This window comes from Carassius auratus, chromosome 21 (assembly GCF_003368295.1).
Source record: "Carassius auratus strain Wakin chromosome 21, ASM336829v1, whole genome shotgun sequence".
Classification (NCBI taxonomy): Eukaryota; Metazoa; Chordata; class Actinopteri; order Cypriniformes; family Cyprinidae; genus Carassius; species Carassius auratus.
In genome coordinates, this window is record NC_039263.1 from 14,270,707 (window position 1) to 14,296,862 (window position 26,156).

Below are 26,156 nucleotides of genomic sequence, written 5' to 3' on the forward strand. Positions count from 1 at the left end.
CAGTTTTTAAATATGGTTTAGATTTTATTTTCAGCTAAAATGATATTGCATGCAGTCACTGGAGGAACCTCGACTCTGTAGACTTGTTTCTGCGGGACAGTTTAGTGTGCAAACACCGCGGGTTCTTTGATTTGGTTGTTTTTTGTTTTGTTTTGATTTCTTCGAATTGTCATTAAATATGAATTTACATCAACAGGACCAATGAAATATAATTCATTCAAAGACTTAACGATTCTTTTATGTAAATAGCTTTATTCTGAAAATGATAAATGCGAGTTCGTCTGGATGAAATAACAAGAGGAATGCCAGTACCGTTAATTTCTTTTAATTCATTTATATGAGTTTGTTTGTGTGGAGTGACGGGAGGTAGCAACACAACAGCTACCTTAACCCAAATATTTTATTTTATTTACATTTTCACTCAACCAAAGCATTGATTGTAAAGACATTACTAGTAACGTTAGTCGTTTAATTTCTAAACGTGATGACTACTTCAACGACAAGAAAGATTTATTTGGGACAGCATCGGATTGTAAAGACAAAGGGGTAAGATTTGTTGGAAATCTGAATCTGTGTTTATTGTGTACGTTTCCAAGGTTTTGTTTACAAACTTGGTTGACATGGAGCTTTTAATGGTTCACTGTTTAATCTTAACGCTTGAAAGGACTTTGTTTAATGTACACAAATAAGTAAGTGAGACTTTGAATGAGTTCCCGCTGAAAACAATAGCGTTTTTTTAGTGTTGAGGCTATAATTCCTATATTTAGCTTGTTTTAACTACATGTTTTTGCATTTGTTTGTTTTATGACTGATGGGAGATGTAAATAATTGTTGTCACTAACTGGTAGTTTTTTTTTATTTGTGTAGCTTAATTATTGCAGATGAGAAACCACATAGACAATCAAGTCGCCTGCATCAAGCATGTTCCTCTGCAACGGATATATCTGAGAACAGAAGATATAATGAGCCTAAAGTATGTCTTTAATACTCAGTTTATATAATATTAAAACACTGATAAGTTTAGTTACACCAAGTGCAAAATTCACTTTTTCTATTTGAAGGAAAACCAGAATAAGCAATGGATGGCAGGAGACCCCACTCTGGCGATGGATGTGGAAATTTTACAAGCTATTGATGAACTGGGTCCAGAAGTCTTGAAATTCAAAAAAGATGAAAACTTTCAACAAACTGAATCAGCATCGCTTAAAAAAACCTCTGAATTTCCACAAAATATTTGTGAGCAACAAGTGCAAAATGGAGAAAACATCAACCCTTCAAGTCCAGGCTCAGCGTTGTCACCAACAGAGCGCAGAAGAACCAGAACACAAGCCAAAAAAGAGAACGACTGGAGGGATTTGGCCCAAAAGCTATTGTTCAGTGAAACCAAAATGACTGAAGCAGGTGGACGGGCCCGGGGCCATGAGATTAAATGTGACAAGGAATATTCTTCACCTCAAAAGATCATCAACTCCATGAAAAAAACACCTAAAGTAGCAAACAGCAAGCAAAAGTTAAATTTCAGAAGAGATACCAGCCCAAATGACTCTCTCAGCACCTCCAAGGACTACATTCTGTTCAGTCCGACACATATGGCTGCTGCTAAAGAGCGATCAATGTTGCATCAGCAGAGATCAATGAAAAACCTTTCAGTTTCTGTGCTAACCCCTCCTCCTGGACTGGATCTCAGTGTCCTCGGTGATGCTACACTACCAGATGCAGGTATATTTTCCACTGTTGCATTTAAACAAGGGACTTACATTTTCTGATTTTCACAAACAGAAAGAATTGTCTAATTTCATCATTCATGTTATATTTATTCAGCTATTGCTCCCATCTTTAATGTTGTATGATCTCTCAGAAGTCATTCTAATATGCTGATTTGCTGCTCTAGAAACATTTCTTATTATTGTCAATGATAAAAACACTTGTATTGTGTAATAATTAAGTGGAAGCTGTGATACTTTATTCAGGATTCTTTGAGAACAGAAAGAACAGCATTTATTAGAACAATTATTTTTGTGAAACACACAAAAAAAAATCTTTTACTGTCAATTTTCATCAAATTTAAACTTTCTGACTCCAGACTTTTTAAAATTGTGTGGCATTTTGTTATTGAAAATAACAACAATAAAAAATGCTGGTATGTGAAATATTAATTCAGTTTTTGCTGTTTATTACACCAAACAGCACAAAGCATCCATATGGGACGTCCTGCGGACCAGTCAGACAAGCTTTTGCTCTCTAATTGGGGTCTCCCTAACCTTGTTCTGGAGAAATACCAGAGTCTTGGTGTTCAGAGGATGTTTGAGTGGCAGGCTGAGTGTCTGACCTTGGGCAAAGTGTTGGAGGGCCAGAACCTGGTGTATTCTGGTAAATAGCTGTTTTTCTTATTGTTTGTTGACTGCAAATGTTTTGTTTGTATTTAGTCTTGTTTTCCTGAGAAACAGCTCCTGATAGAATACTTAATATTTAACTTATTGCGATTATGTGATACTATAATACATGTAGTTAATTCATTTCTTTCCAGTTTAAAATGTACGGTTTTACATTTTCTTTTTTTAAGCTCCAACCAGTGCAGGAAAAACTCTGGTTTCTGAGCTGTTAATCCTGAAGAGAGTTTTGGAAACGAGACAGAAGGCCATGTTCATTCTTCCTTTTGTGTCTGTGGCTCGTGAGAAGATGTTTTATCTTCAGGTTGGTTCCCATTTGATGAGTGCATACTGTATAAAAATCTCAGTTTGCCCACTGATCAAAGTTTGTGAGTGCATACAGTATCTAGATATTTAATAGTTGATTTCTAAATTTAAAATGTCTGTCAATATACAATTAAGAATTTTGTTGATGAGGTTCTACTAATTTTACGCTTGCCATTTTCACCCAGAATGTATTTCAGGAGGCAGGGGTCAGAGTGGAGGGGTATATGGGTAACACTTCAGCAGCCGGTGGGTTTTCAGCTCTGGATGTAGCTGTTTGCACAATAGAGAAAGCTAATGGACTCATCAACAGACTCATTGAAGAAGACAAATTGAATCTTCTTGGTAAAATAATTAAATTATTTTAAACACTTACATTTTTTACTCTTTAAGTTACTCTTGTAAAACAAAATTTTCACCCAATTTGCAGGAATTGTTGTGGTTGATGAGCTGCACATGGTTGGGGACTCAGGGCGTGGATATCTGTTAGAACTTTTGCTTACTAAAATCCAATACATTGGCCAAAAAAACACAGCAAGGTATGTGATAATGCAACGTTTGAGCCAGTAATCCTCCAGAAATGGTAATCCTAACAATCAGTCTCTCTGGTCAAGATTAACCCTGTTTCTATTTTAAGGGGTTCTGTTCAAAATGCCTCTGCTGGTGTGCAGATAGTTGGTATGAGCGCCACACTGCCAAACTTGGACCTTCTTGCTCACTGGTTGAATGCTGAGCTGTATAGTACTAACTATCGTCCTGTGCCACTGATGGAGTGGGTCAAGATAGGCACAAATGTCTACGATGGATCTATGAACCTGATCAGACAGTTCACCCCAGCTCTTCCTGTAAAGGTCAGAGCCTGACACATTTGTTGGCATCTGAAAACTGAATCAAATTTTTGCATGACATAGAATGTACATGCTAATGTTAACTATTACAAGATAAGAAGTTAATGTGTCTGTAGGGAGATGATGATCACATTGTCAGCCTCTGCTTTGAGACGGTGCAGGATGGACACTCTGCACTGCTGTTCTGCCCTTCAAAGAACTGGTGTGAGAAACTAGCAGACAGCATTGGAAGAGAGTTTTACAATCTTCATCACAAAGGTTTACAGATTACAATATATCAAGTTGCATGCTTTTTAGTATTCCGGTACGTGTTATGCTTTTACATTGTTTGCTTTTGTAGAAATGCAGTCAGGCTCTGGAGTGCAGAGTATATCTCTGAATCAGGAAGGTCTCCAGGATGTTGTAGCTCAGCTCAAGCGTGCTCCTGCAGGCTTGGACCAGGTGCTCCAGCGAACGGTTCCCTGGGGGGTGGCCTTCCACCATGCAGGTACATGTGATTACATGATTGATTTTGTAAATATAACATTTTAATCCGAGTTTTTTATGAAGCTTTATTAACACTTTTTTCAGCTTTTGTACTTTTTTAAAAACATTTTTTTTAAAGAAATAATAATAATTGAAGGAATACTCCACCACAAATTGTAAATTTTGTCATTAATCATTTACCCCCATGTGATTCCAAACCCATAAAAGCTTGGTTCGTCTTCGGAACACAATTTAAGATATTTTGGATGAAATCTGGGAGGCTTGTGACTGTCCAATTGACTGCCAAGTAAAGTATTAAAGACATCGTCAGGATAGACCATCTGTCATCAGTGGTTCAATCTGAGTTTTATGAAGCGGCAAGATTATTTTTTATAATGGAAGAAAACAAAAATTATGACTTTATTCAACAATTTTTCTCATCTGTGTCTCTCCACATCACAGTAGCTCCATTTTGGAGAATATGAGCTGAACGCATGCAGCATACGCTCTTCCATGTCAGCCGCACCACAAGGATGCACTGTTTTCATTCAAATAAAAGCATTAATAAACAGAACACATATCCTTGTGGTGCAGCTGACACAGAAGAGCATATGCTGCTTGTGTTCAGTGGATATTCTACAAAATGGAGTTATGGTGATGCGAAGAGACACAGAGGAAACAAATTGTTTAATAAAGTTGTTATTTTTGTTTTCATTACGTACAAAAAGTATTCTCATCGCTTCATAACGTTAGGGTTGAACCACTGATGGCAGATGGACTATTTCTGATGATGTCTTTCATACTTTTCTGGACCTTGACAGTGTAATTTACTTGGCAGTATATGGGACAGACACAAGCCTCCCGGTTTTCACCCAAAATATCTTTAAATTTTGTTCCGAAAGTGAAATAAGCTTTTATGGGTTTGGAATGACATTGGGGTAAGTGATTAATGACAAAAAATTCATTTTGGGGTGGAGTATTCCTTCAAATAAATGATCCGACTGCTAGACAATAACTTAGTTAAGTAGATAATTTAAATAATATAAAATGTAAAATAAAATATTTAAGAAAAAAAAACATAAAAAAGTAAACCTTTTTTTCATTTTAAAAAGATAAGGACATCCCAAATCTATTGTGTTTTCTTGTAATCCTTGTTTTAGGTCTGACATTTGATGAGAGAGATATTCTAGAAGGTGCTTTTCGTCAAGGATACATTAGGGTGCTAGCTGCCACCTCCACCTTGTCGTCTGGTGTAAATCTGCCCGCCCGTCGTGTGATTATCAGAACCCCTGTCTTTAATGGTCATTTGTTGGACATTCTAACCTATAAGCAGATGGTGGGACGAGCAGGCCGTAAAGGAGTGGACACTATAGGTCAGTGCTACATGTTTTTTCAATCTCATAACAACTGTTTTGTTAGAGATTTTTGAATTGTTCATTATTATGCGTTTTGTGATAGTATATTATTATGTTATATATCATTGTTATATAATGTGTACTACTATTAAAAAAATCGGGCATATTGAATTGAACAAAAGAAACAGTTTTTGGCATTTCAGAATTTAACTTTGTTACAAAAAATTGTATTTAAAATATCCAATAATTCAAACAAATAAAAAAAAGTATTTCTTTTTTGAGGTTTCCACAACATTAAGATCCACAATCTTCCTTCAAAAATTTTCAAAAGTATTACAGTTAATAGTGATGTAATGATCTGTGTTGACTCAGGTGAGAGTGTGTTGGTCTGTAAAGAGGCTGAACGTGCGAAGGGCATCAGCCTCATCCAGGGCACACTCAAGCCTATCAGCAGCTGCCTGGTGAAGCGGGAGGGTGAGGGCGTCACTACCAGCATGCTCAGGGCCATCCTCGAGGTGGGAATGTCTTTCTCCTTATAGTATGTTGTATGATACTGTATTGGTTGCATATGTACAGGATTTAATTTCATCATTTTGACTGAAGATCATCGTTGGAGGAGTCGCCAGCTCACCACAGGATGTGAGGATGTATGCTTCTTGCACTCTTCTCGCAGCCAGTATTGCAGCTGAACAGCCACGTGAGGAAGAAGCTGAAACAGAAGCTCGAAACAAGGGGGCTATTGAAGCCTGCATAGAGTGGCTGATGGACAATGAGTTTATACATATACAGACGGAGGGAGATGGTAATTTATCAAGAATTTTTTTTTGGTATACGATAGATGTTGACATTTTGATAATTTAATAATTGTCTGTCTCACAGTGGAGAGGTACTGCCCCACGCATCTGGGTTCTGCCACTCTGTCCTCATCTTTATCACCCCCAGAAGCCCTGGGGATTTTTGCAGATCTCCAAAGAGCAATGAAAGGATTTGTGTTGGAAAATGATCTCCATATCCTCTATCAGGTATACAAACACATCAGCTTATAACTTTCTATTACATATTTATTCTTTATATTCAAAATATGAGTTATTAACAAAATTGTGTTTTGCATTTTTAAGATAACACCTGTGTATGTGGACTGGACTACTATTGACTGGTACCAATTCTTCTGTTTGTGGGAACAACTACCGTCTGCAATGAAACGGGTGGCTGAGATGGTGGGCATCCAAGAAGGTTTCCTGGCCCGCTCCGTTGGTGGCAAATTAATTGCTAAAACCGAAAAGCAACGCAGACAGATGGCCATTCACAAACGGTACTATGTATTTTCTTATTATAAAGTGCTTCAATTAATGTTTACAATTAAGCTGCTGTATGTTGATGTAAAAAAAAAAATTGTGCAGTTTTTTCACAACATTAGTTCTCCATGAACTGATAAGCGAAGAACCACTTGGAGCTGTCGCAAAGAAGTACGGCTGTAGCCGAGGACAGCTTCAGTCACTTCAGCAGTCTGCCTCAACATATGCAGGTACATCGACATCTCTGTGAGGATGTAGGCACGGGCTTGCTTACTTGTCAATATAAGATAAACTATGGCATAGTAAAAAATCTGGCAACAATTTTTTTCAGGTATGGTTACAGTCTTCTGTAATCGACTTGGATGGCACAATCTAGAGCTGCTTCTATCCCAGTTCCAGAGTCGTCTGAGTTTTGGAGTCCAGAGGGAGTTGTGTGATCTGGTTCGTATTTCTTTACTAAACGCTCAGAGAGCACGTACGCTCCACAGCTCCGGGTTTGTCACAGTGGCAGAGGTGGCAAGAGCTGATGTTCCTGAGTTGGAGAAGGCCCTCAGGAAAGCTATCCCTTTCAAAAGGTAATGAAACCGAGAGATGATAAGCCTAAAATTTTTTTTTTTGTTATTCTTATGTTTGATAAGCTTTTTACTTACTGCAGAATGTGGTCATTTTAGAGATGTGTATCAGTTTTTGGTTGATATTAGTTTTTAATGATTTGATTACTAATTTTAAAATGATTGATTTTGGTTGTTTTTTTTTTTTTTTATTATCACCCTTCCTGTTGTTTAACAGTTACTTTAAGTTAATACATTATAATGTATTGTTTTATGTTTAATTTATTTGGAAATTAATTTAGTTTGTGTTATGGTTACCATCCATAACGGTTTATTTTAATGGACAGAATTTGAATATTTTTTAATCTATTTAATCTATAATTATTTTAAGTCATACTGTGATCATTTGAATTTCTGCAGCTCCAGGCAGGCAGTGGATGAAAGCGAGGCAGAGGCTCAAGAACGTAAGAGTATGCGCTGCATCTGGGTCAGCGGGAAAAAGGCCTTGACTGAAAGGGAGGCTGCTCAGCAAATTGTGGCTGAGGCCCAGCTGCTCCTCCAGCAGGATTTGGCTCTTCTTGGGGTGGAATGGAACCCAGCATCTCTCGCAACAAAAACCCAGCTAGATTCCCATTCAACCGAGGAATCAGCCAACGAAAAACCACTACCGTCTATGTCAAGGTGTCCAGAACTTGAAGAGGGGCAAAATATAACCAATGTGGACAAACAAAAATTGTTGGTGGGTGAAAATTCTGACAGTTGTTCCCATCCTCCTTTGAGGACATTAGAGATCACTACTAATTCAGAAAAGCCAGTGGATATTGACTCCGGTGTATCATCTGCTGACTGTCAACCTGCTAAAAAATGTGAACAGCAATCAAGTACATTGCATAAAGTTCTAAAATCAATAAATGCGAAAGACAAGGGCTGTCAAAATACCCAAACAGCTGAGTCATCGGATTGCTCTTCAAAATCACTTCAAAAAAAAATTGGACACAATACCTGTATAAAAAGTGCCTGCAACTCTGGCAGTGACCATCGTGTAAGTCCAGTTTCGAAACGTAGAAGGATGGATGTTGTGGACGCTGATGCACTACCCACAGTCAGTGAATCAAAAACACCACCTCTAATCTCAAAAGACCCTAAACTAATATCAAATGTTGAAGAACTTTGCTTTAATAAACCTGAAACTGATTGTAAAATAGATAAAGATAAGGTGAATATCCAGCCATTCACTGCTGGACTGAACCAAGTCATTGAGTCAAAAACTCACTCGTATGATCCAAAAAAGGGAGGAGAAACACAAAATGTCACTGCGAAAAAGTGCACATCTAAAACTAAACATTTAACTCAAAATAAAAAGCGAGAAACAGTTACTCACAGTTTTGGGACAACCAGCAGCAGAGATGAAACTGTCCAAGTTAAACATGATTTAGTTTGTTGTTCTGTGAAGCTTAGCAAGCTTAGCTCTCCTGACTTGTACACAAATGGAATGGAAGAGTTTGGTGATAGTTTTCAACTTGATACACAGACTGAAAAGATGCTTCAAGGGGATGATGGCATTGGTAATTTAAACATTCTCAAAGAAAGTAACAAACATGTTGATTCAGAAAGTGAGAGAAAAGTTATCAACAAGTCATCTTTCCTGGAAAATGTGAATCAAGACCAAAACAAAGACCCAGTTAATGGTTTATCACCTCATAAGATTGGCCTGGCCACTGAATTCAAACCGAAATATAACATCTCGCTTACTGATAGCCAGTTGGAGAATATTTTAAATTACAGTAACCAGGTTACTGAAGAAGAATCAAGTTCCAATAAACCTGCAGAGCAAAGGGAAAATCATGAGTCCTCTGATCAAATTACTGACAACAGCTTCAACCGGAGTAGCAGTTTTCTGTTTGACAGTCTCTACGACAACTCAATCTTGGATGCCATGGAGGAGGCAGCAATGGATCGAGACAACGAAGAAGAACAGGTGGTTGAAGCGCGTGCCAATTCAAACGCCTCTTCTCCAGAACTCATTCCGGAGAGAAGAGATGCAGTGTCAACGGAGGATCTGGAAGCAATCCAATGGGGGGAATCATCTTTCAATCTTTCAGAATGGGGAGATTCACTACTTATTGGAGAACAGTACCTTGATAAAATTAACAGTGCTGTCAAGGCTGGTGATGGCCCAAGATTGGGTGCAGAGAAGCCCAGTTATACAGATGACATTGTGTCTGAACTACATGTATCACAAAGCAATGAGCCTCTTTCAAGGGTTTCAGCTGAAAGACGCCAATTAAACAGTTCATCATTTCACATCAGCCCAGGAATGCAGGATATTTTTGACAAATGGTCTGATCAGTTTTTAACTCTATCTGAGATTCCAGGGCAGTCAAATTCAACAGTGGTGGAACCAAATGCTGCTGCTGCTGTTGTCGAAAAAGCTGTAGCCTCAGTTACAAACAGTGGAATTTATCAGGGAGGTCCAAGAAACTCAAAAACAGAAGATTTTGTGTTAGTCCCGGCCAAACCAGTGACTCACAATGACCTTATTCCTCCCACGCCAGTTTCTGAACCAGTCACACCACGAGTTAAAATGACCACTTCAGCTATACAATCACCTCTTAATGTCACCAAGCACAGGTCTGAACTGGATCCAAATTCTATATCCAGTTCCCAGAAAGTTTATCAGTCTTGTTTGAGGACAAACACAGCATCAGATTTAGACATGTCTCTGGCTGATGAGGGCTTTATGAGGCTTTCTCAGTGTCAGTCACTTCCTGCTTCAAACTCCTGCAGTCCAGAAACATTCTCCATAATCGATGTGGCAAGTGATATAAGGCTTTTCCATACATTTATAAAGGAGTGGAAAACGAAGGACAGATTTTCTTTTGCTCTTGCCTGTGAAAAGATAGACAACACCTCGGTGCAAACTGAGACAGTTATAGGTGGAAAATTCAAAAAACGTAAGACTTTAGAAAAAAGTTGTTTCTTATATGTTTTAGTATCCCAATATACTGTACAATGTTCCCTCTAAGTCTTTATGATAACTTTTTATCCATTTATAAATCCTTGCAGAATAAAAGTATTAAAAAAATAGAATAGTATATATTGTAACACAAAATTTATATTTTGAATCAACACTGTTCTTTTTAACTTTTTATTTATCAAAGAATCCTGAAAAATATCACCGGTCTCAAAAAATCATATTATAATGATTTCTTATGGATCATGTGACACTGAAAATTCAGCTTTGATTTATAGGAATAAATAATATATAGTATATAAGTATATAAAAATAAAAAAACTTGTATTTAAATTCCAATAATATTTCACTAAATTATTTTGTGAAATAATAATGTTTTTTTTTTTTTTTTTATCAAATAGATACAGCCGTGGTGACCCTAAGAAACTGATTTACTGATTCCAAACTTTTGAATGGCAGTTTATACTGTAAAAAAAGAAAAATGTACATCATATAGTTACATCAGGGGTCAAATAAATAGAAATATGCACATATATAAAATAAATAACACATCAAAGTTAGAAGTTACACACTATTTTTGTGTGTCCACTGTGCAAGTGTGGTATAAAGATTGTTTTTGCTCAGGCAACCAAAATGTCCGCCCAATAGAGAAAAGTTTTGCTCGGCAAGAAAAAAAATTAGAGGGAACATTGCATATAAGACAATGTAATTTCCAGATATTATCCAGTTTATAAACTTGTGTTATCTGTTTGAAGCTACTACCCCAGTGAGGAAAAGAAAAGATGGCTTCTTTCTTAAGGGATATGAGGATCTTGTTGTCATTGGCATATCTGTATGCTGGGGATCAAAAGATGCTTATTTTGTGTCTCTACAAAAGGAGCTGTCAGACACAGGTAGGAAACATGCCATTGTGAAGTTGTTAACCAACTTTAATGAGTTTGTTTCATTGAATGCCTCTAAACCTACTGCTATTCTTGTCTTTTGACAGATATAAGTGCCAGTTTAGCTCCACCACCTCTTGATGAGACCCTTACAGTTGAGGAGCGACTGAAGCAAATAAAGTGCTGCTTGGGAAAAGAATCAGTGATAGTCTCTTATGATTTCATTCATGTTTACAAGACCCTGCTACTTGCATGTGAGCTTGCTATGCGTGGCACATTTGAAGACCCAAAGGTTGGTTAGAATACAGTCAGACAAAAAAAATAAAAAATAAACATTCTGTTCAGAGTTTGGCAGGGATAGGATTTCTAACTATGTTCAATTCTTTGTCCCTCACTAGATTGCATGCTGGCTTCTGGATTCAAGCTCCAAAGAGCGCACTCTCCACAACATGGTATCCAGCTTTGCTACTGAGGATCTCCTGATGCTGGAAGGAATTAGTCCTGGTCAGGGTGTGCAGAGTTTAGGCATCTATGGAGATTCCAGTCAGCCTGGACGCTACAGAGCTGCTGTTGAGTCTGTTCTGGTCTTCAGAGTCATGACGCAACTCAACTGTCTTCTTGAAAAGGATGGTTTCTTAGGTAGAAACATAATTTGAGCCTCTGGATTTGTCTGTATCAGGGGTGTCCAGTCCTGCTACTGAAGGGTGTCCTGCAGAGTAGGAGCTCCAGCCATTCCCTACACTTACGTGAAAGTTTCTAGTAATTCTGAAGATCTTGATTAGCTGGTTGGGATGTTTTTAATTAGTTAATAAACTCTGCAGGATAGTGGCAATACAGGTGCAGGATTGAACAAACCTGGTCTATATTTGAGTTGGTGATATAGATACTAATTATGTGATGTCTTGTTCTTTTCTTTGCTAGACGTATTCAGGAAAGTAGAGATGCCCACCCAGTACTGCCTGGCATTGTTGGAGCTAAATGGAATTGGGTTTAGTGTTGCTGAATGTGAGGCTCAAAAACATGTGATGCAGGCCAAGCTAAGTGCTCTTGAATCCCAAGCTTATCAGCTAGCGGGACACAGCTTCTCACTTACCAGTCCAGAGGATGTAGCAGAGGTTATCATTATTTCCATTTAAAATAATAATGGGCTTATACATTTACCCACATAGAAATTCATTATCCTGTATGAAAAACTTTATAATTCTCCATCTCAACTTTTACAGGTATTGTTTCTTGAGTTGAAGCTGCCTCCCAATGGAGATTTAAATGCTCTAAAGAATAAGAAGACGCTGGGCTACACTAGGAGAGCAGGAGCCCGTATCAAACTTTCCAAGCAGTTCAGTACAACTAAGGTACGTTCTAGTGTCGGCTCTTTTCTTTCATTTAAACTTATGGTATGTACTTCCTGAATACACTCTTTTCTTATTTCATCAGGATGTTTTAGAAAAGCTCAAGCCACTGCATCAGTTACCAAGTGTTATTCTTGAGTGGAGAAGGATCACGAATGCATTGACAAAAGTGGTTTTCCCCTTGCAACGAGAGAAGAAGTGGCACTCACTTCTGAAGATGGACCGAATACATCCAGTTTCACAGTCACACACTGCCACAGGTGTGGAGCATGAAGAATTACCCTTTAAACTTAATATATGACAGAATTTGAATGTTTGAATCTTTCTCTCACATAGGTCGCGTGAGCTTTACTGAACCAAACATTCAAAATGTCCCTAAAGATTTTGAAATTCAGATGCCAACACTTATAGAAGAAAGTCAACCATCACAGAATGGTGCAAGCAAAACATGGTACCGTCTTATATTTTCCCACTTTTTATTCTATATACCAAAATACATGTGTACATATTTAAATATATACATTGAAAATTGTTTATTTCAGGGGTAAACGATTAAAAATGAACCGGCAGTTGGCACCCCTTTTAAAGGTATCAGACGAATCACCAGAAAAAGGGATGCCATTTTCTGTCAGCATGAGGCATGCTTTTGTTCCTTTTTCAGGTATGAAACTATTATTGAGAGGTCTGGTTAAAGAGGGGATAATTTAAATAGACATCTGTTTACTTATATAAACATTATTTATACCACATTTACATGCTTTCTGTTTTAATCTTGTACCTGTGTTCAGGAGGTCTGATTCTGGCTGCTGACTACTCACAGTTGGAGCTCCGCATTTTAGCTCATCTGTCCCGGGACAGGCGGCTCCTCCATGTGCTCAACAGTGGTGAAGATGTGTTTAAAAGCATAGCAGCAGAGTGGAAAATGGTAGACCCTGCTTCAGTTGATGATAATATGAGGCAACAAGCCAAACAGGTTTGCTACATAAATACATATGTTTTCATGTACAAGCATTCTAAAATAAACTTTAAAATTGTAAATTACTATACAGTAGTAATTAGCACATTCATATTATCACTTGCCACTGATAATATTGAAATTGTATTTTTGTCACTAAAATCGTAAACATTTTGTCAATAGATTTGTTATGGAATAATCTATGGCATGGGAGCAAAGTCACTTGGAGAACAAATGGGCATCGATGAGAATGATGCTGCTTGTTATATTGAGACGTTTAAATCCAGATACACTGGTAAATTATTACAATTTATAACTGGTGCCTGGTCCAAAAAAAAAAAGTGTGAAATAATGATACTTATTTCTTGTTTTTCCATCAGGCATACAGAACTTTCTGCGTGAAACTGTGCAGAAATGTGGGAAAAATGGTTATGTGCAGACGTTACTTGGAAGGAAGCGTTTTTTGCCTGGAATAAAAGACACAAATGTTTACATAAAGTCTCACGTAAGTCTTCACGATTCCTCCATTAGAATATACCTGCAGTGGAATAAGTGTTTAATTTCTGTCCTCACGTTTTAGGCAGAGCGACAGGCAGTAAACACAACCGTCCAGGGCTCTGCTGCTGACATTGTTAAGTTAGCAACCATCAACATCCAGCGCAGATTGGAGGCAGCATTTCCTGGAGTTCCCACATCACATCAACACCCTCCAATCAGACTGAGTATGACCTACTTCATATCACAGCGTTTTCACTATTACATGTCAGATGTAAATGTAATATATAATGTTTTGCTCAGGTGGTAGGCACAGAAACCAGTGTAGACCCTCTCGAGGAGGCTTTTTTATACTTCAGCTGCATGATGAACTAATCTATGAGGTTGCAGAGGAAGATGTCATTCAGGTAATTGGGAAGACTAGTCTAATTATTGCATGTACCTTGGACTGTAAGCAAAGTTCAGTGGTGATAAGTCTAACGGTAATGTTTTTACAGGTTGCACAGATTATGAAGCGAGAAATGGAAAGTGTTGTGAAATTGTATGTTAAGCTCAGAGTAAAAGTCAAAGTGGGACCAAGCTGGGGTAAACTTCAAGACCTGGACATTTAAAACAAATGTGTCCTTTAATCTACTCCTAAATTACTGATCGTGATTAAGAATGACATGAATCAACTCTTAAGACACTAAATGTGCAGATGCATTTTTATATATATATATATGCAATGAATGTTTTTAATCTGAAATAAAATTCAACAGATGCTATTAAGTTAAAGAAACTTGAAATGGAAATATTTCTGTACATTGTTTTTAAGCATTTGTTGTAGACAAGATTTTAATGAATTAAAAAATCAAGCATCAGGTATTTGTTGAGTTTCACGGTTTTATTGTTTTACTCATATAGTTTTAATTTAAATATTTTTTCAGCTCAATTTATTGTTGATTTGTTACTTGTCAAAGGGTTTATTTTATGATAGGAAAGTACGTACTGTCCCTTTGACCAATCCTCTACATATGGGGCACTTGCGTAAAGAAGGTGCACACTCTTTGCAAACCACTAAATGGCCACAGGGGATGAAGACAATGTTGACCTCCTTGTCCATGCAAACTTTGCATGTGCGCTCCTCTTGAAGTCTCCTCAACTGTTCCTCCATAGGCAAATCTGTGAACATAATGGAAAAAGTCAATTACTTTATACAAACTCACTGTTTCAGAGTGGGATCTAACTGATTCCCTTAGTGTGATGGCTAGAGATAAAAAGGGGCAAAATCAAAAGAAAACCTTTTCTCATGTTTGAATATACCTGAAAGATCTTGACTCGGTGATGCAGCTTCATTTGTCTGGGCTGAAATTGCAGTAAGAACAAAAAAAATAAAAATTGGTTGTCAATATTATGTAGTGATTCTATTTGTTGTGGATTTGTCCCTGCTCTTTTTAGGATCTTTATAAAAGGCATCACCATTTTTTTAAGTGATTCAAGTGTTCCTATCTACTGGCCTTGTAGTTTCACACTGACACAGACTAACAACATGTAACACTGAAAATTTACAGACACTATCTCATATCTGATTCATATATTACATACCCATCAATTCTCTCAGCAAGTACACATCATTCTTTTTGATCCAGTTGCGGAAAACCTCTGCTGCAGCATTTCCTTTTGACAGGACTAAATCAATGAGCTGCCCTGTCTGCTGCTTGACTGAAGTGCAGTTACGAACAGTGTCATACTCTTTCTGTGAGATGACATTCTCCTCCAGAAGATGATCCATTAAGCTCTGGACACTTTTTAGACGCTGTGTCAAAGCAGCATGATGTTTCTTAAGGAAAGTAAAACCATCTGTAAAGAAACACACTGAATGTTAGATTCCGTTGAGTCAAACTCTGGAATCATCAGACTGAAAATACATTTTGTAGAAATACCTGAAGCCATCTCCTCAGCAAGAAGCTCTCGCTCCTCTTCTCTCTTTTCATCTTCTGCACTTAGTAAATCAGAAACCAATTCTTGAACAGTTTTGTAATTTTCTCCACTTGTGAGAATTTTGCTCTGGACTGTTTGCTTCACCAGACTACGTTCGAATCCCATCTCTAACGCTGACTTAACCACGGGATTGTTCATCATCACTGCATCTTCTGAACGGTCTTCTCCAGGACCCAGGTGTACAACTACACAGTTTAAAAAAATAAAATTAATGAATATAAAACATGACAAATACTGACTAAATGTAAAGGAAATTAATATCACATGAAGGTCAGCTCAATAGAAAACTTACCAGGGGGATCAACAAATTCTCTTGAGTTGCTGTCTCCATTAGTCAAAAGCTGTAAAACGTAAAAAAGGATAGAAATCCATCAGTGTACATTGTAATGTTTGAATAACAAATGACACCAGTATTTTTACCATACTTGTTCAAATAGTCTTGGAAATCTTGCTTGAATCTGATGAACAAATTCTTGGCCCTTTTCTTGCAACAGGTATTCACATCTGGAAGAACATGCATGCATAATAAATATTCACATAATATCATCATGGGACAGAGAATCATGCCACTTTTATTTACCTTGGAAACCACTTAGCATGTTCTACCCATGGATCATCACCAGACTCCCAACATCTGAGTCCACCATCGCAACAAAAGCACTTCACGTCATCGTTACGACCTACCAAAACAAACAGAAAGAAATAATCCTAAGCATGAGGATCTAAGCACAATAGTTAAACTTTGAATGACTTGTAATGTCATCAAGACTCTTACCAACATAGTAAAACCCAGCTTTAGCCAACTGGTCTGGTCGAACAGGTATTCTTGAGGGCCAGTTGACAAATGTTAACAGCCGTTCTTCGCACTGTTGCATTGCTGAGTTAGATACATTTGAAAGGCCACCACCAGATAACGGTACGTTATCTGCACGGTCGCCTCGAACAAAGCGACAGTTGGGGTAATGCCTCTGGTGCTCAGATACTGCCCGGTCTCCTGGTTCCCAGTTGCTAAGCTGGCCGCCACAACTGAAGCAAGCTACCCTGTCACCCTGGCCAAGGTAGTAGAAACCAGCTTTGGCGAGCTCAGCTGGAGTTACTGTAGCAAGAGTCCAATTCTGAAACGTGTCAAGGCGATCTTGTTCCCGACGCATACTGGGATTGTGACAAGCCGGCGGTCTCTGGTGAGACACATCCTCCACTCCACGGGAGGAAATGGGACTGGAGGGTGCCAGGTTACTGAATCCCATGTTTAGGTAACCCACCTGCTCCTCTGTTTGGCCTGAAGATGATGCCGCAGTGGTCGACACTCCTGTGGTTGCAGGGGCAGACAGCTGCAAGATGGCTACATTGCGAAGTGGGGAAAAGGCTGAGTGGGAGGACGACAGGAGATTTGCGGTGGCGGGTAAACTCTGGATGAAGCTGCAGTTGGGAGACAGCTGTTTGTGGCGCTCAGCAGGGCAGTCACCAGATTGCCAGTTGTCAGCCGTCGCATTGCAGCGGAAACACTGGACACGGTCACCTACTCCAGTGTAATAAAAGCCTGCCCGAGCGAGACTCCTCTCCGTCACTGGCGCAGTGGTGGGGAACTTAGCATATGTGGATATACGAAAGAGTTCTGATGAATTATCATACTGTAAATCTGCAGGGGCGCTATTGCGACACAAACCCCTCAGGAAAGCACTGTTTTGTATAATTTCCATTTCAAAAAATTGGGGAAAGAGAAGGGGATGTCCAGCAGAGAGAAAGGCTTGAATACGCTCTGTGCATATAGAGGATGAACTGTGTAAAAAAGACAAAAAAAACATCTAACCCTGAACGGAGAGAGAGAGAAAAAAAATCCTCTTTATCCATGTCTTTAAAACTTGACTTGATTACACAACAGAAGGGTTTCTTCACAGAACTGGTGACATGTGCCCTGAACTAAAACTGCTTTATCATAATGTGAAACATAAAAGAAGCCACATCAATCAAAAAGCTTGGTTAGATGAACAAGATGGATGTTATGCCATTCCTCCATGGCAGCTCTTTAACCTCATCCTGGATCACTAAAAAATGCACTGCAACTACACTGACCAAAAGACATTTTTAAATGACAAATGGTGGTTTCTTTGGACCTTAACATATAGTCAATATGAAATCCAACAAAAAAAATATGACCACAGGATGTGCCAATTGAAGCCTTTCTCTCTGCTGGATACCCCATGATGGGTGTCTAGTCGTCCATGACAGAACACATTATCTTATTAAAAAAATTAAATGAACTCTTGAACAGATAAAAGGTCAATGGAGGAAGTATGTGCTTTCTTCCCCTTTAATGAAGGAACCTGAAAACACATAGAGCCACATGATTAATTAACAGGTCTAAATGAATGTCTTCCTTTTCCCAGCATAGAATACATGAAGGGTACAATTAACTACAATTAACAGTTCTGCAAATCATAACATGAAAAAGTATAATATGTTAGAGCATGAAACAGAAGCTGTGATCATCTTTTCTGTCCTTATTGTGAAATGGCATGGGTATTCAATTTCTGACCTGCAACCCTCTACGCACACCTTGGCAATAAAATCGCCACTGGCTAGTAAATTTTTCAGATTTCTCGCCAGACTGATATACTATTTTACACACACACACACACACATCTAATCAGCTTATCTTTGTAAAATGGCACAACTTCTTAAATCTTAGCTTCTTAAAGGGATACTCCACCATGTTTTCATATTAAAGTATGTTTTTCCCTTAACTAAGATGAGTTGATACATAGCTCTCTCGTCTCAGTGCGTGCACTCGATCGCTTTGGCGCGCGGTGACACTTTGAAAGCGCTTAGCTTAGCCCATTCATTCAATATGGGCTAAGCAGAGAAGGTACCAAACACCTCCACGTTTTCCCTATTTAAATACAGTTACTCGCGTAGTGTAACTTGACCTAGGACGGTAACACAAAACAAAACGTTGCGCTTTTCAAGCGTGTAAAATGGATAACTATATTGTATGGCGGAATACCATGGCAAGTGCTTGTAAGCACTTCGTCTTGGCGCAGTAATATCTTCACTCGTGAAAAATCCTCTCACCGGCCCCCGCTCCCTCTAGTGAAGATATTACTGCATGGTATTTATATAATAAACATGAAACACACACCATAGTTAATATGGATCTGGGTAAATCTGTCCAATCATGAAACAGCCGACTTGTCAAAAGAGCTCTGAACGTCAAGCTCCAGCCATTGGCTCTGCAGTGAGGAGCCTCTCCAACCAATTGAAATATTACAACTAATAATAGGTCCATCTTATTTAATTTTCTTAAAGTCGACATGAAAGAGAAGTTGCAATTGTATTTTTTTCTTTAATGTGACATCTATCTGAGTGAAACGGCATCTAAAATGAGAAGACGAGACTTGGTTCCATCCTTTGGGAATTGATTGGGTCATTGGAAGTTTGGGTCTTGCTAACAAAATGGAGGCAGATCTGAAAGATCAGAAATTTCTGTCCACTGGATTCTCCTACGACATCATAGTAGGGTTAAAATTAAATTAAAATTTAAGGGTTAAAATCATAATTGTTGATTATTACCCCAAGTGATCAAAATATTGGAGAGGGTTTTTGTTTTTCATGTCCGCAGGTTTAAGCGACCCCAATAACATGATATTTATCCCCTAAAATGCTAAATTGACCAGGGGAACCTAACCAAAATCATGTATTTTACCCATAGACTTCATAAAAACATGGACATAGTGTCTGTGCCATCACCCGTAGACTCCTGAAGAGTATTTTTTAAGCTCAAAGTGTGCAGAGCAGTCCGTCGTGGCTCTCCTGGACATCGAAAATGAGCAAAAAGGCGGCAGCTGGTTGCTGAAGCCATGCCCACCTAGCATGACGGCAGTGTCAGCAGCTGCAATCCACCGATCACTCAAGTGGACACGCCCTTAATTATGCAGAACTTTAATGCTGTTTTCACACCAAAGGCGAACAGAGCGTCAAATTCGCGTCTAGTTTGCCGCTTGAAAATTTTGAATGCATTCGCGCGGCTAGAGTGAAATAGACGCATGTAAAAATCAAAAGTTTGAAGTGAAATTGATGCATGTCTGAGGCGAAATCCGCTTCTTGTGGGAGGGGCAAGTGCTAGCGGTTGTCTGTTTGCAAGATGGCTGATGTTGATCGAGCACTTGGGTCTTTTCCACTTTTTCCTGCACACTCCCTCTGAATAAACGCATTATCTTGTTAGCGAAAAGTAGCTGTAGGCTATATTAGGGGGAAAATACAGCGGGAAGGCCGCGGGTCAATAAACATGAAAGTGACTCAAAAGTTAAATGTGTATTTACAACACACTTCCAAGCGAGGTCCTTTTTATTCCTGAAATATGCATTTGTTTGTGATAATTGTGTCATAAAGCTCTGGTTGACTGCTCACTGACAACATCAGTCGTTCCTCCTTGTTGAATGAGAGACTCCTGAGCAGGCTCCTGATTGGTTAACGCGGCAGGAATTGACGCCAAAGTTCAAATTTTTTAACTCGGCGGCAGACGCGAAATAAAAGCACCATTCGCGGGTAACGCGCATATCGCACCAGATGCTCAATTCGCATCATGAGGCGAATTTGCATCTTCTGCACCACGCTAAACGCCTCATTCCCACCGCGAGACCTCGAGACGCACGTATACGCGCTTTTGCATTGACTTAACATTGAAATCATTCACGCCAGACGCTCTATTCGCGTTTGGTGTGAACACAGCATAAGGCTTAATATAATTTTAACGGAAGAAACAGTTGTCATGAAGGGCAAAATTAGCTATATAGACCAAACTCATTTTTTGCACATGGCTGGAAACATGTTTTTTTCTTCTGTAAATTTGGGCATTTTAACATGGGGAGTCTATGGGACTGACTCCCTTTTGCAGCCAGTCTCTAGCGGCCAGTTGATGAATTGCAGTTTTGATGATTTCACGGGAGAGAGCGGGAAGTTGCTGCTCGATTTTACCTATCTGCAATGTGACTTTTACTGGGGGGATCCCTCTCGAAACGTGATTTGGCTAGTTTTGAGTAGCAATTGGGCAGGTTTTGTTGTGAAAACCTGGCAACCCCGCACCATAGCTCGTGGACAATAGAGGAGATCAAACCAGCCTTGTAAGGACTGGGGTGTATTCCAGAAAGCAGGGTTACCTTATCGTGAACTAAACCCTGAACACTCGGTTGATTAACCCCAAACCTTGCTTACTCGAGGTATGTGGTTCCAAAAACGCATCCAGGAGTAAGTTCAGTCAACTCAGAGTATGTTCCTGGTTAAGACTCAAGACATTCTCAACAGAGCGACAAATCACTATAGAAACAGACGCTAAGAAAAAGCGCGCCAAGCTGTTTCTTTCTTCTTCTTTTGTTCATTAGTTGTTTACATGCTTAGTGCATATCGCCACCTAACTGATGGCTGTACAATCATTTAATTTTTTTTCCATTTAATCTTTAATCCTTGAGAATGTGATTTATATTGTTTGTTTTATGCCAATTATATATAAAGTCATATCAGAAATGTATTTTGATTTAAAATGTAGATATTACAGAAAATGCCGCTCCATGTGTGAGATAATATAACATGTAAAATGTAAAATATATATATATATATATATATATATATATATATATATATATATATATATATATATATATATATATATATATATATATATCTTAAGTTAAACATTACCTTGTCATAGTGTTTTATAATTTACACAGCTCTTATATATGCCAATAAAATAAACAATCATATTAGAATAATATATTACCTTATTTATTACTTATATTAGGGCTCCCTCATTAACATATCATATATATATATATATATATATATATATATATATATATATATATATATATATATATATATATATATATATAATAGGCTATATTACATATTGTAATATTATATAATGTTGTGCGCTATCTGTCACGCCCACTGAAGGCTCTCTGAAGTGAACTAACCCTAGAAACAGGTTAAGTTCAGAGTGTGACAATTGCTTTCACTACTGACATACCCTGAAAGTTACCTCCGTCTTTGGAACTTAAAATTGAGGTTATCCGTTTACTTACTCTTTAACATACCCGGTTATGTCACATAACCTGTTTTCGGGAATACCCCCTGATCTATATATGACTAACTCTATTAGAGATCAGTGCTTGTGTGTCGTATTTGTTGGATGACGATGACTGTTCAGAAAATTCTTGAGTTTCTACCACTGAACTATATATTGTTCTCAATTATAGATCATCGGTTTCTACCCTTTGACAACCCTTTCTTCTGATATTTGTGATCTTCCAAGTATTCCATTTAAAACACAAAAATATTATAGGAGTAATTTCTGCCTTTAAAAAGTACGCATGTTTACGTCTCATAAGAGGGTAGCCTAACCACATTGGCATCCTGTGTATCGCCGATGTTAAATCTTATAGCTAACGTTAATATTATTTGTCAGCAAGACCGCAGTCAGAAGACTCTTTTCCGTGACGCTGCCATTTCATCGACGACTAATGGTATCATACCAGACAACCAGTTATTCTTTTTCAATGCCAAAAACTATACAACGCTACAAAATCTATACAACGCTACAAAGGTAATCAAATCTTGATTTAGACCAACATAGAGTAAAAAAAAAAAAACGACTCACCGATGCTAAGAACAAAAACGGATTTTGTTCAGCACAAAATGTCCTTTCTTCTTAGACCAAGAGGCGGAAATGACGTCACACATTAACTGTCACGAATTTAAAGTGCAACAAATGTTTTTATTTTTTATTAACAAAAGGTTAGATATTTATATATTTTTCTTACACTGTCTGTCAGGCAGTAGTCACATATTTATTTCTACATATTGTGTGTGTGTATGTTTGTGTGTGTGTGTGAGAGAGAGAGAGAGAGAGAGAGAGAGAGAGAGAGAGAGAGAAGGGGCGGGGTGGGGTGGCTTCTCATTACAAATGCTCCAAAGGAAAAATTCTCGAATTACGTGTCAACCCCATAGACAGTAAAAGTGTCCGTAAAGCTCTTCCGGTAATGTCATTATTCAGTAAAACATTAGTCTTGTTTGTTTGAGATGCGCCTCACTTCGTGTGAAATGTAGGCGAGGGTAGACGGCTGCAGTCGGTTAGGGGAGGAGCGAAATAAGCTCAGTGAAGACGGACCTCTCGAAGTGGAACGGACTCGGAGACCTACGAGATCAAAGGCGGATATCGCGTTATTCACATATAATTTTAGTTATGTTTCTTTTAAATTAAAATAAATATGATAAACAAGACCTCCAAAGTGCTTGTTATTTAAATCCAAACGAAAGGCGCATTTATCATCTATTTTTACTATGATAAAAACATTTTAGATAGTGCTGCCATACGATTAATCGCATCCAAAATAAAAGTTCTTGTTTATTTATTTAATGTGTGTGTGTGTGTGTGTGTGTGTATATATATATATATATATATATATATATATATATATATATATATATATATATACATACATATATACATACACACACACATATATATATATGCATTAGATATGTTTGACTTAATGCAGCGCTGCACAGACTGATCAGCGAGAGTTGCCCCTTGCAGTTTGCGGCTGTAGCGGAGAAATCAAGTCGGACACTTTCTGCTTCCCAATGATGCTCGTGCTGTATTTGCATACTCTAGTCTCTATCAAAGTATATTTAATGCAATATTCATCATTTGCTCTAGCAAATAGTTTAAGTTTTGGTGTGCACACTTTATATCAAAATTAAAACCACGCCCCGCGCATTGACAGAATACAATTGTTTGGGGCGGGTTCAAACTGCGATTTTGAGAAGCTTTGGTACAGCACAGAAGAAAATACTAGTAAATGCTGTTGTTAACTGATTAATTTGTACATGGTTTATCTTTAAGCATATTTAAAACACCAGAAAGTCATAAACACCAGTGTCTTTAAAAATTACTATTCTACAGTACATCTATTTTGTGTAAAATATCATGAGGTTGACTACATTTTTAGATTTTTGTATCCCTGTAAAAAAGTGTTTTTAAAATAATCACCAACAAGTTGATCCACAAAAAAGGAGGATCACTTTATAAAGAACATTTACTTAATTAAGGTTTACAATAACTTAAGAATAAAACATATTTATTGATTGATCTCTTATGATGGCATACAAACTCCCAACCCACTCATAATCAACTACAAAAAAAAAAAAAAAAAAAAAAAAAAAAATCACTTAACCCACATTTGAGTGGACATACTCAAATGATATCTCTTTACTCACCAGCTGAGATGATGGCAGAGGAATCAACAGCAAAGTCACCTCTAGTCTCTAGTTCTCTAGTCACCAGTCAGAACGTGAAGTTTAGTGTGTTGGCCAGAGGAATGATGACGCAAACCAAAACTACGGGACTTTCCAACATGCTGCAGACTACAATTAAGAAGCTTGCACGCTAGTGTATGGGATTAGAAACCTGCCAAATGTATTGCAGTCACAGATCGAAAAATAATAACCATAAATAAAATATTTAAAAATGCGTGTAAAATAATAATCCACAAAACCAAAAAACAAATGCAATTTTTTTTTAATGACAAACAGTCCATTCATAAACATACCCGGGTATGTCACAAAATAATAAGCGTGAATCAAAAATGTAAACACATTTAAAATTATATTGCACAAAACTGAAACATAAATTCAAAATTTTCCAAATTGCAAACAAAATCAGGTTTCCTGCTCATATGTTATTTTTTTGTGTGCTTGTGGTCTTTTCCCCTTTGCTCTTGTTTCCACGTTCTGCGCTTGCGTTTCTAAAAGTTGCAGTTAAAGTTTAATGTAAATCAGGGCATGCTTCAGCGTCACCTTTGGCCCACAAGTTCTAGATTGACAGCTGCTCCTACAGCCAATCAGTCCAAGGGAGAGTTGACACCACTCCAATGCGACTCGTGGCTGCTGTGGCAGGTGAAGATGGATAACCAGTGTCAGCAGGAAAATCCCGGACGATCTCAGGTAATTAGCCATAAATATTTTGTTAGTGGGTGACAGAAAAAATTCTATTCAATTAATTCTAAGAATTAGATTACCCATTTATTTATTTATACCAAGTTTACTTGGTAACTAAACAAAAACAAATAACGCCTAATGGAGTTAAAAATTAGGACACGTGTTTATTTTATCTTATTTTTCTTCTAATTAGAATTCTTTCTTGTTGTAATTTTTACTTTATTCTATTGTATGTTTGTGTGAATTAATAAATAAATTCATAAAAAATATGCATGCACACATACATATCTAAATGGACTGTTTAGCCATTTATGCCCCATCTTTGTGTGGTTTCATCTGAGAATTGTCAAAGTCTGGCTTAAAACAAGGGAAGGAATTCTGAAGAATGTTTGCTACAAAACAGGTTTGACTTGCATAGTTCGGAAAAAATACTATGGACGTGATCTGCACATGATGACAATACAGTGGTATTTCGATTACATCCACTTCGTCTGCGATAAAAAACGTGAACGTGATCTCCTCCATTGCTGACGTTTCTGGGTGACATAACAGCGATATTCAGGAAGTGTCTGGCTTTAAAGGTCTTTTTTGACCCCTCCCTTTACTGCAGCCACCTACTCTCGCCAACAATTCAGGTGAGGCAAAGTACATCTCAAACAAGCCTAATGTATTCTAATCACTCTTGCGGTACTTTGATATCATACAGTGATCATTCTGTGCAGCTGCTTCAAGTCGAACACGCCTAATGCTGCTCCTTGTGAAAGCGCGCAGGTGGAGATTTACCACTGATTACAGAACCAGCTTTACTGACAAGATGCGCATTAAATATCACACAAAGGGAATGTTTCTATCACCCACTAACAAAATATTTAAGCTTAATTACCTGAGATGGTCCGGGATTTGCCTGCTGATGCTGCTTATCCATCTTCACACTAGAGTCTGACATTGATTGTAAACAAAATTACTATTAATCATGGGATTGGGACGGGAGAGGAAATGTTGGCGGTGTTGTGCCCAGTTCTGACCCCCTGCCAAATTATTACCCCCCTAGTATTGGTAGGTTTAGGAGTAGGTTTGGGGGAGGGGTTAGGATTAGGGGTGGGGTTAGGATTAGGCAATCAGGTAGCGATTTGAACGAGGGGGGTAATAATTTGGCAGGGGGTCAAAATTGGGCACAACACCGGGACCTGAAATCGTAATAACAGTTTGAGCCACAACTTTACACAGAAATATAACCTACCTTTTAAATAAATAAAGTATAAACTGTGGGATTATATTTTAATTTTGAACTCAATTGTACTTGCCCTGTGTCTTTATGCTC

General features: G+C 38.0%; 2 protein-coding genes across 5 annotated transcripts; one reads left to right on the top strand and one right to left on the bottom strand.

Annotated features, from left to right (window-relative positions):
• The first annotated feature begins 130 nt into the window (after positions 1-130).
• On the top strand, positions 131-14,585 carry polq (polymerase (DNA directed), theta). 2 transcript variants are annotated; one of them, XM_026196161.1, is made up of 32 exons: positions 132-546; positions 868-973; positions 1,062-1,719; positions 2,188-2,370; positions 2,564-2,694; positions 2,882-3,038; positions 3,124-3,232; positions 3,331-3,544; positions 3,658-3,799; positions 3,882-4,028; positions 5,167-5,379; positions 5,734-5,876; positions 5,965-6,163; positions 6,241-6,383; positions 6,480-6,673; positions 6,762-6,886; positions 6,988-7,231; positions 7,628-10,161; positions 10,937-11,074; positions 11,170-11,354; positions 11,461-11,701; positions 11,984-12,177; positions 12,286-12,414; positions 12,497-12,671; positions 12,748-12,862; positions 12,954-13,072; positions 13,200-13,384; positions 13,550-13,661; positions 13,747-13,871; positions 13,947-14,088; positions 14,165-14,268; positions 14,359-14,585. In XM_026196161.1, exons 1-32 carry the CDS (start codon positions 485-487, stop codon positions 14,470-14,472), a joined length of 7,782 nt encoding a protein of 2,593 aa, XP_026051946.1. In that variant the 5' UTR covers positions 132-484; the 3' UTR covers positions 14,473-14,585. The 2 variants fall into 2 exon arrangements, with proteins under 2 accessions (XP_026051945.1, XP_026051946.1); XM_026196160.1 differs by having other exon boundaries at positions 131-546; positions 14,165-14,585.
• Positions 14,586-14,723: 138 nt separating this feature from the next.
• LOC113038605 (baculoviral IAP repeat-containing protein 2-like) lies at positions 14,724-24,233 on the bottom strand. 3 transcript variants are annotated; one of them, XM_026196163.1, is made up of 9 exons: positions 22,494-22,632; positions 16,617-18,165; positions 16,422-16,521; positions 16,267-16,345; positions 16,134-16,182; positions 15,784-16,026; positions 15,446-15,700; positions 15,164-15,205; positions 14,724-15,022 (listed from the first exon to the last, which is right to left on the bottom strand). In XM_026196163.1, the coding sequence occupies exons 2-9, from the start codon at positions 17,644-17,646 to the stop codon at positions 14,829-14,831; spliced, it is 1,992 nt and encodes a 663-aa protein (XP_026051948.1). In that variant the 5' UTR covers positions 17,647-18,165; positions 22,494-22,632; the 3' UTR covers positions 14,724-14,828. The 3 variants fall into 3 exon arrangements, with proteins under 3 accessions (XP_026051948.1, XP_026051950.1, XP_026051947.1); XM_026196162.1 differs by lacking the exon at positions 22,494-22,632 and adding an exon at positions 24,116-24,233 and having other exon boundaries at positions 14,829-15,022; XM_026196165.1 differs by lacking the exon at positions 15,164-15,205.
• Between the last annotated feature and the right edge of the window lie 1,923 nt (positions 24,234-26,156).

What these genes read in the sequence shown, in the direction of transcription:
- polq (XM_026196160.1), top strand. Translation starts at nt 485, where the DNA reads ATGACTACTTCAACGACAAGAAAGATTTATTTGGGACAGCATCGGATT. An exon ending in TAAAGGAGTGGACACTATAG is followed by an intron (nt 5,380 to 5,733) that starts GTCAGTGCTACA and finishes GTGTTGACTCAG; the next exon opens with GTGAGAGTGTGTTGGTCTGT. An exon ending in ATCTCCATATCCTCTATCAG is followed by an intron (nt 6,384 to 6,479) that starts GTATACAAACAC and finishes TGCATTTTTAAG; the next exon opens with ATAACACCTGTGTATGTGGA.
- LOC113038605 (XM_026196163.1), bottom strand. Translation starts at nt 17,646, where the DNA reads ATGTTTTTTTTGTCTTTTTTACACAGTTCATCCTCTATATGCACAGAG. An exon ending in AGCTGGGTTTTACTATGTTG is followed by an intron (nt 16,522 to 16,616) that starts GTAAGAGTCTTG and finishes TTGTTTTGGTAG; the next exon opens with GTCGTAACGATGACGTGAAG. An exon ending in CTTGCTGAGAGAATTGATGG is followed by an intron (nt 15,206 to 15,445) that starts GTATGTAATATA and finishes CTGCAATTTCAG; the next exon opens with CCCAGACAAATGAAGCTGCA.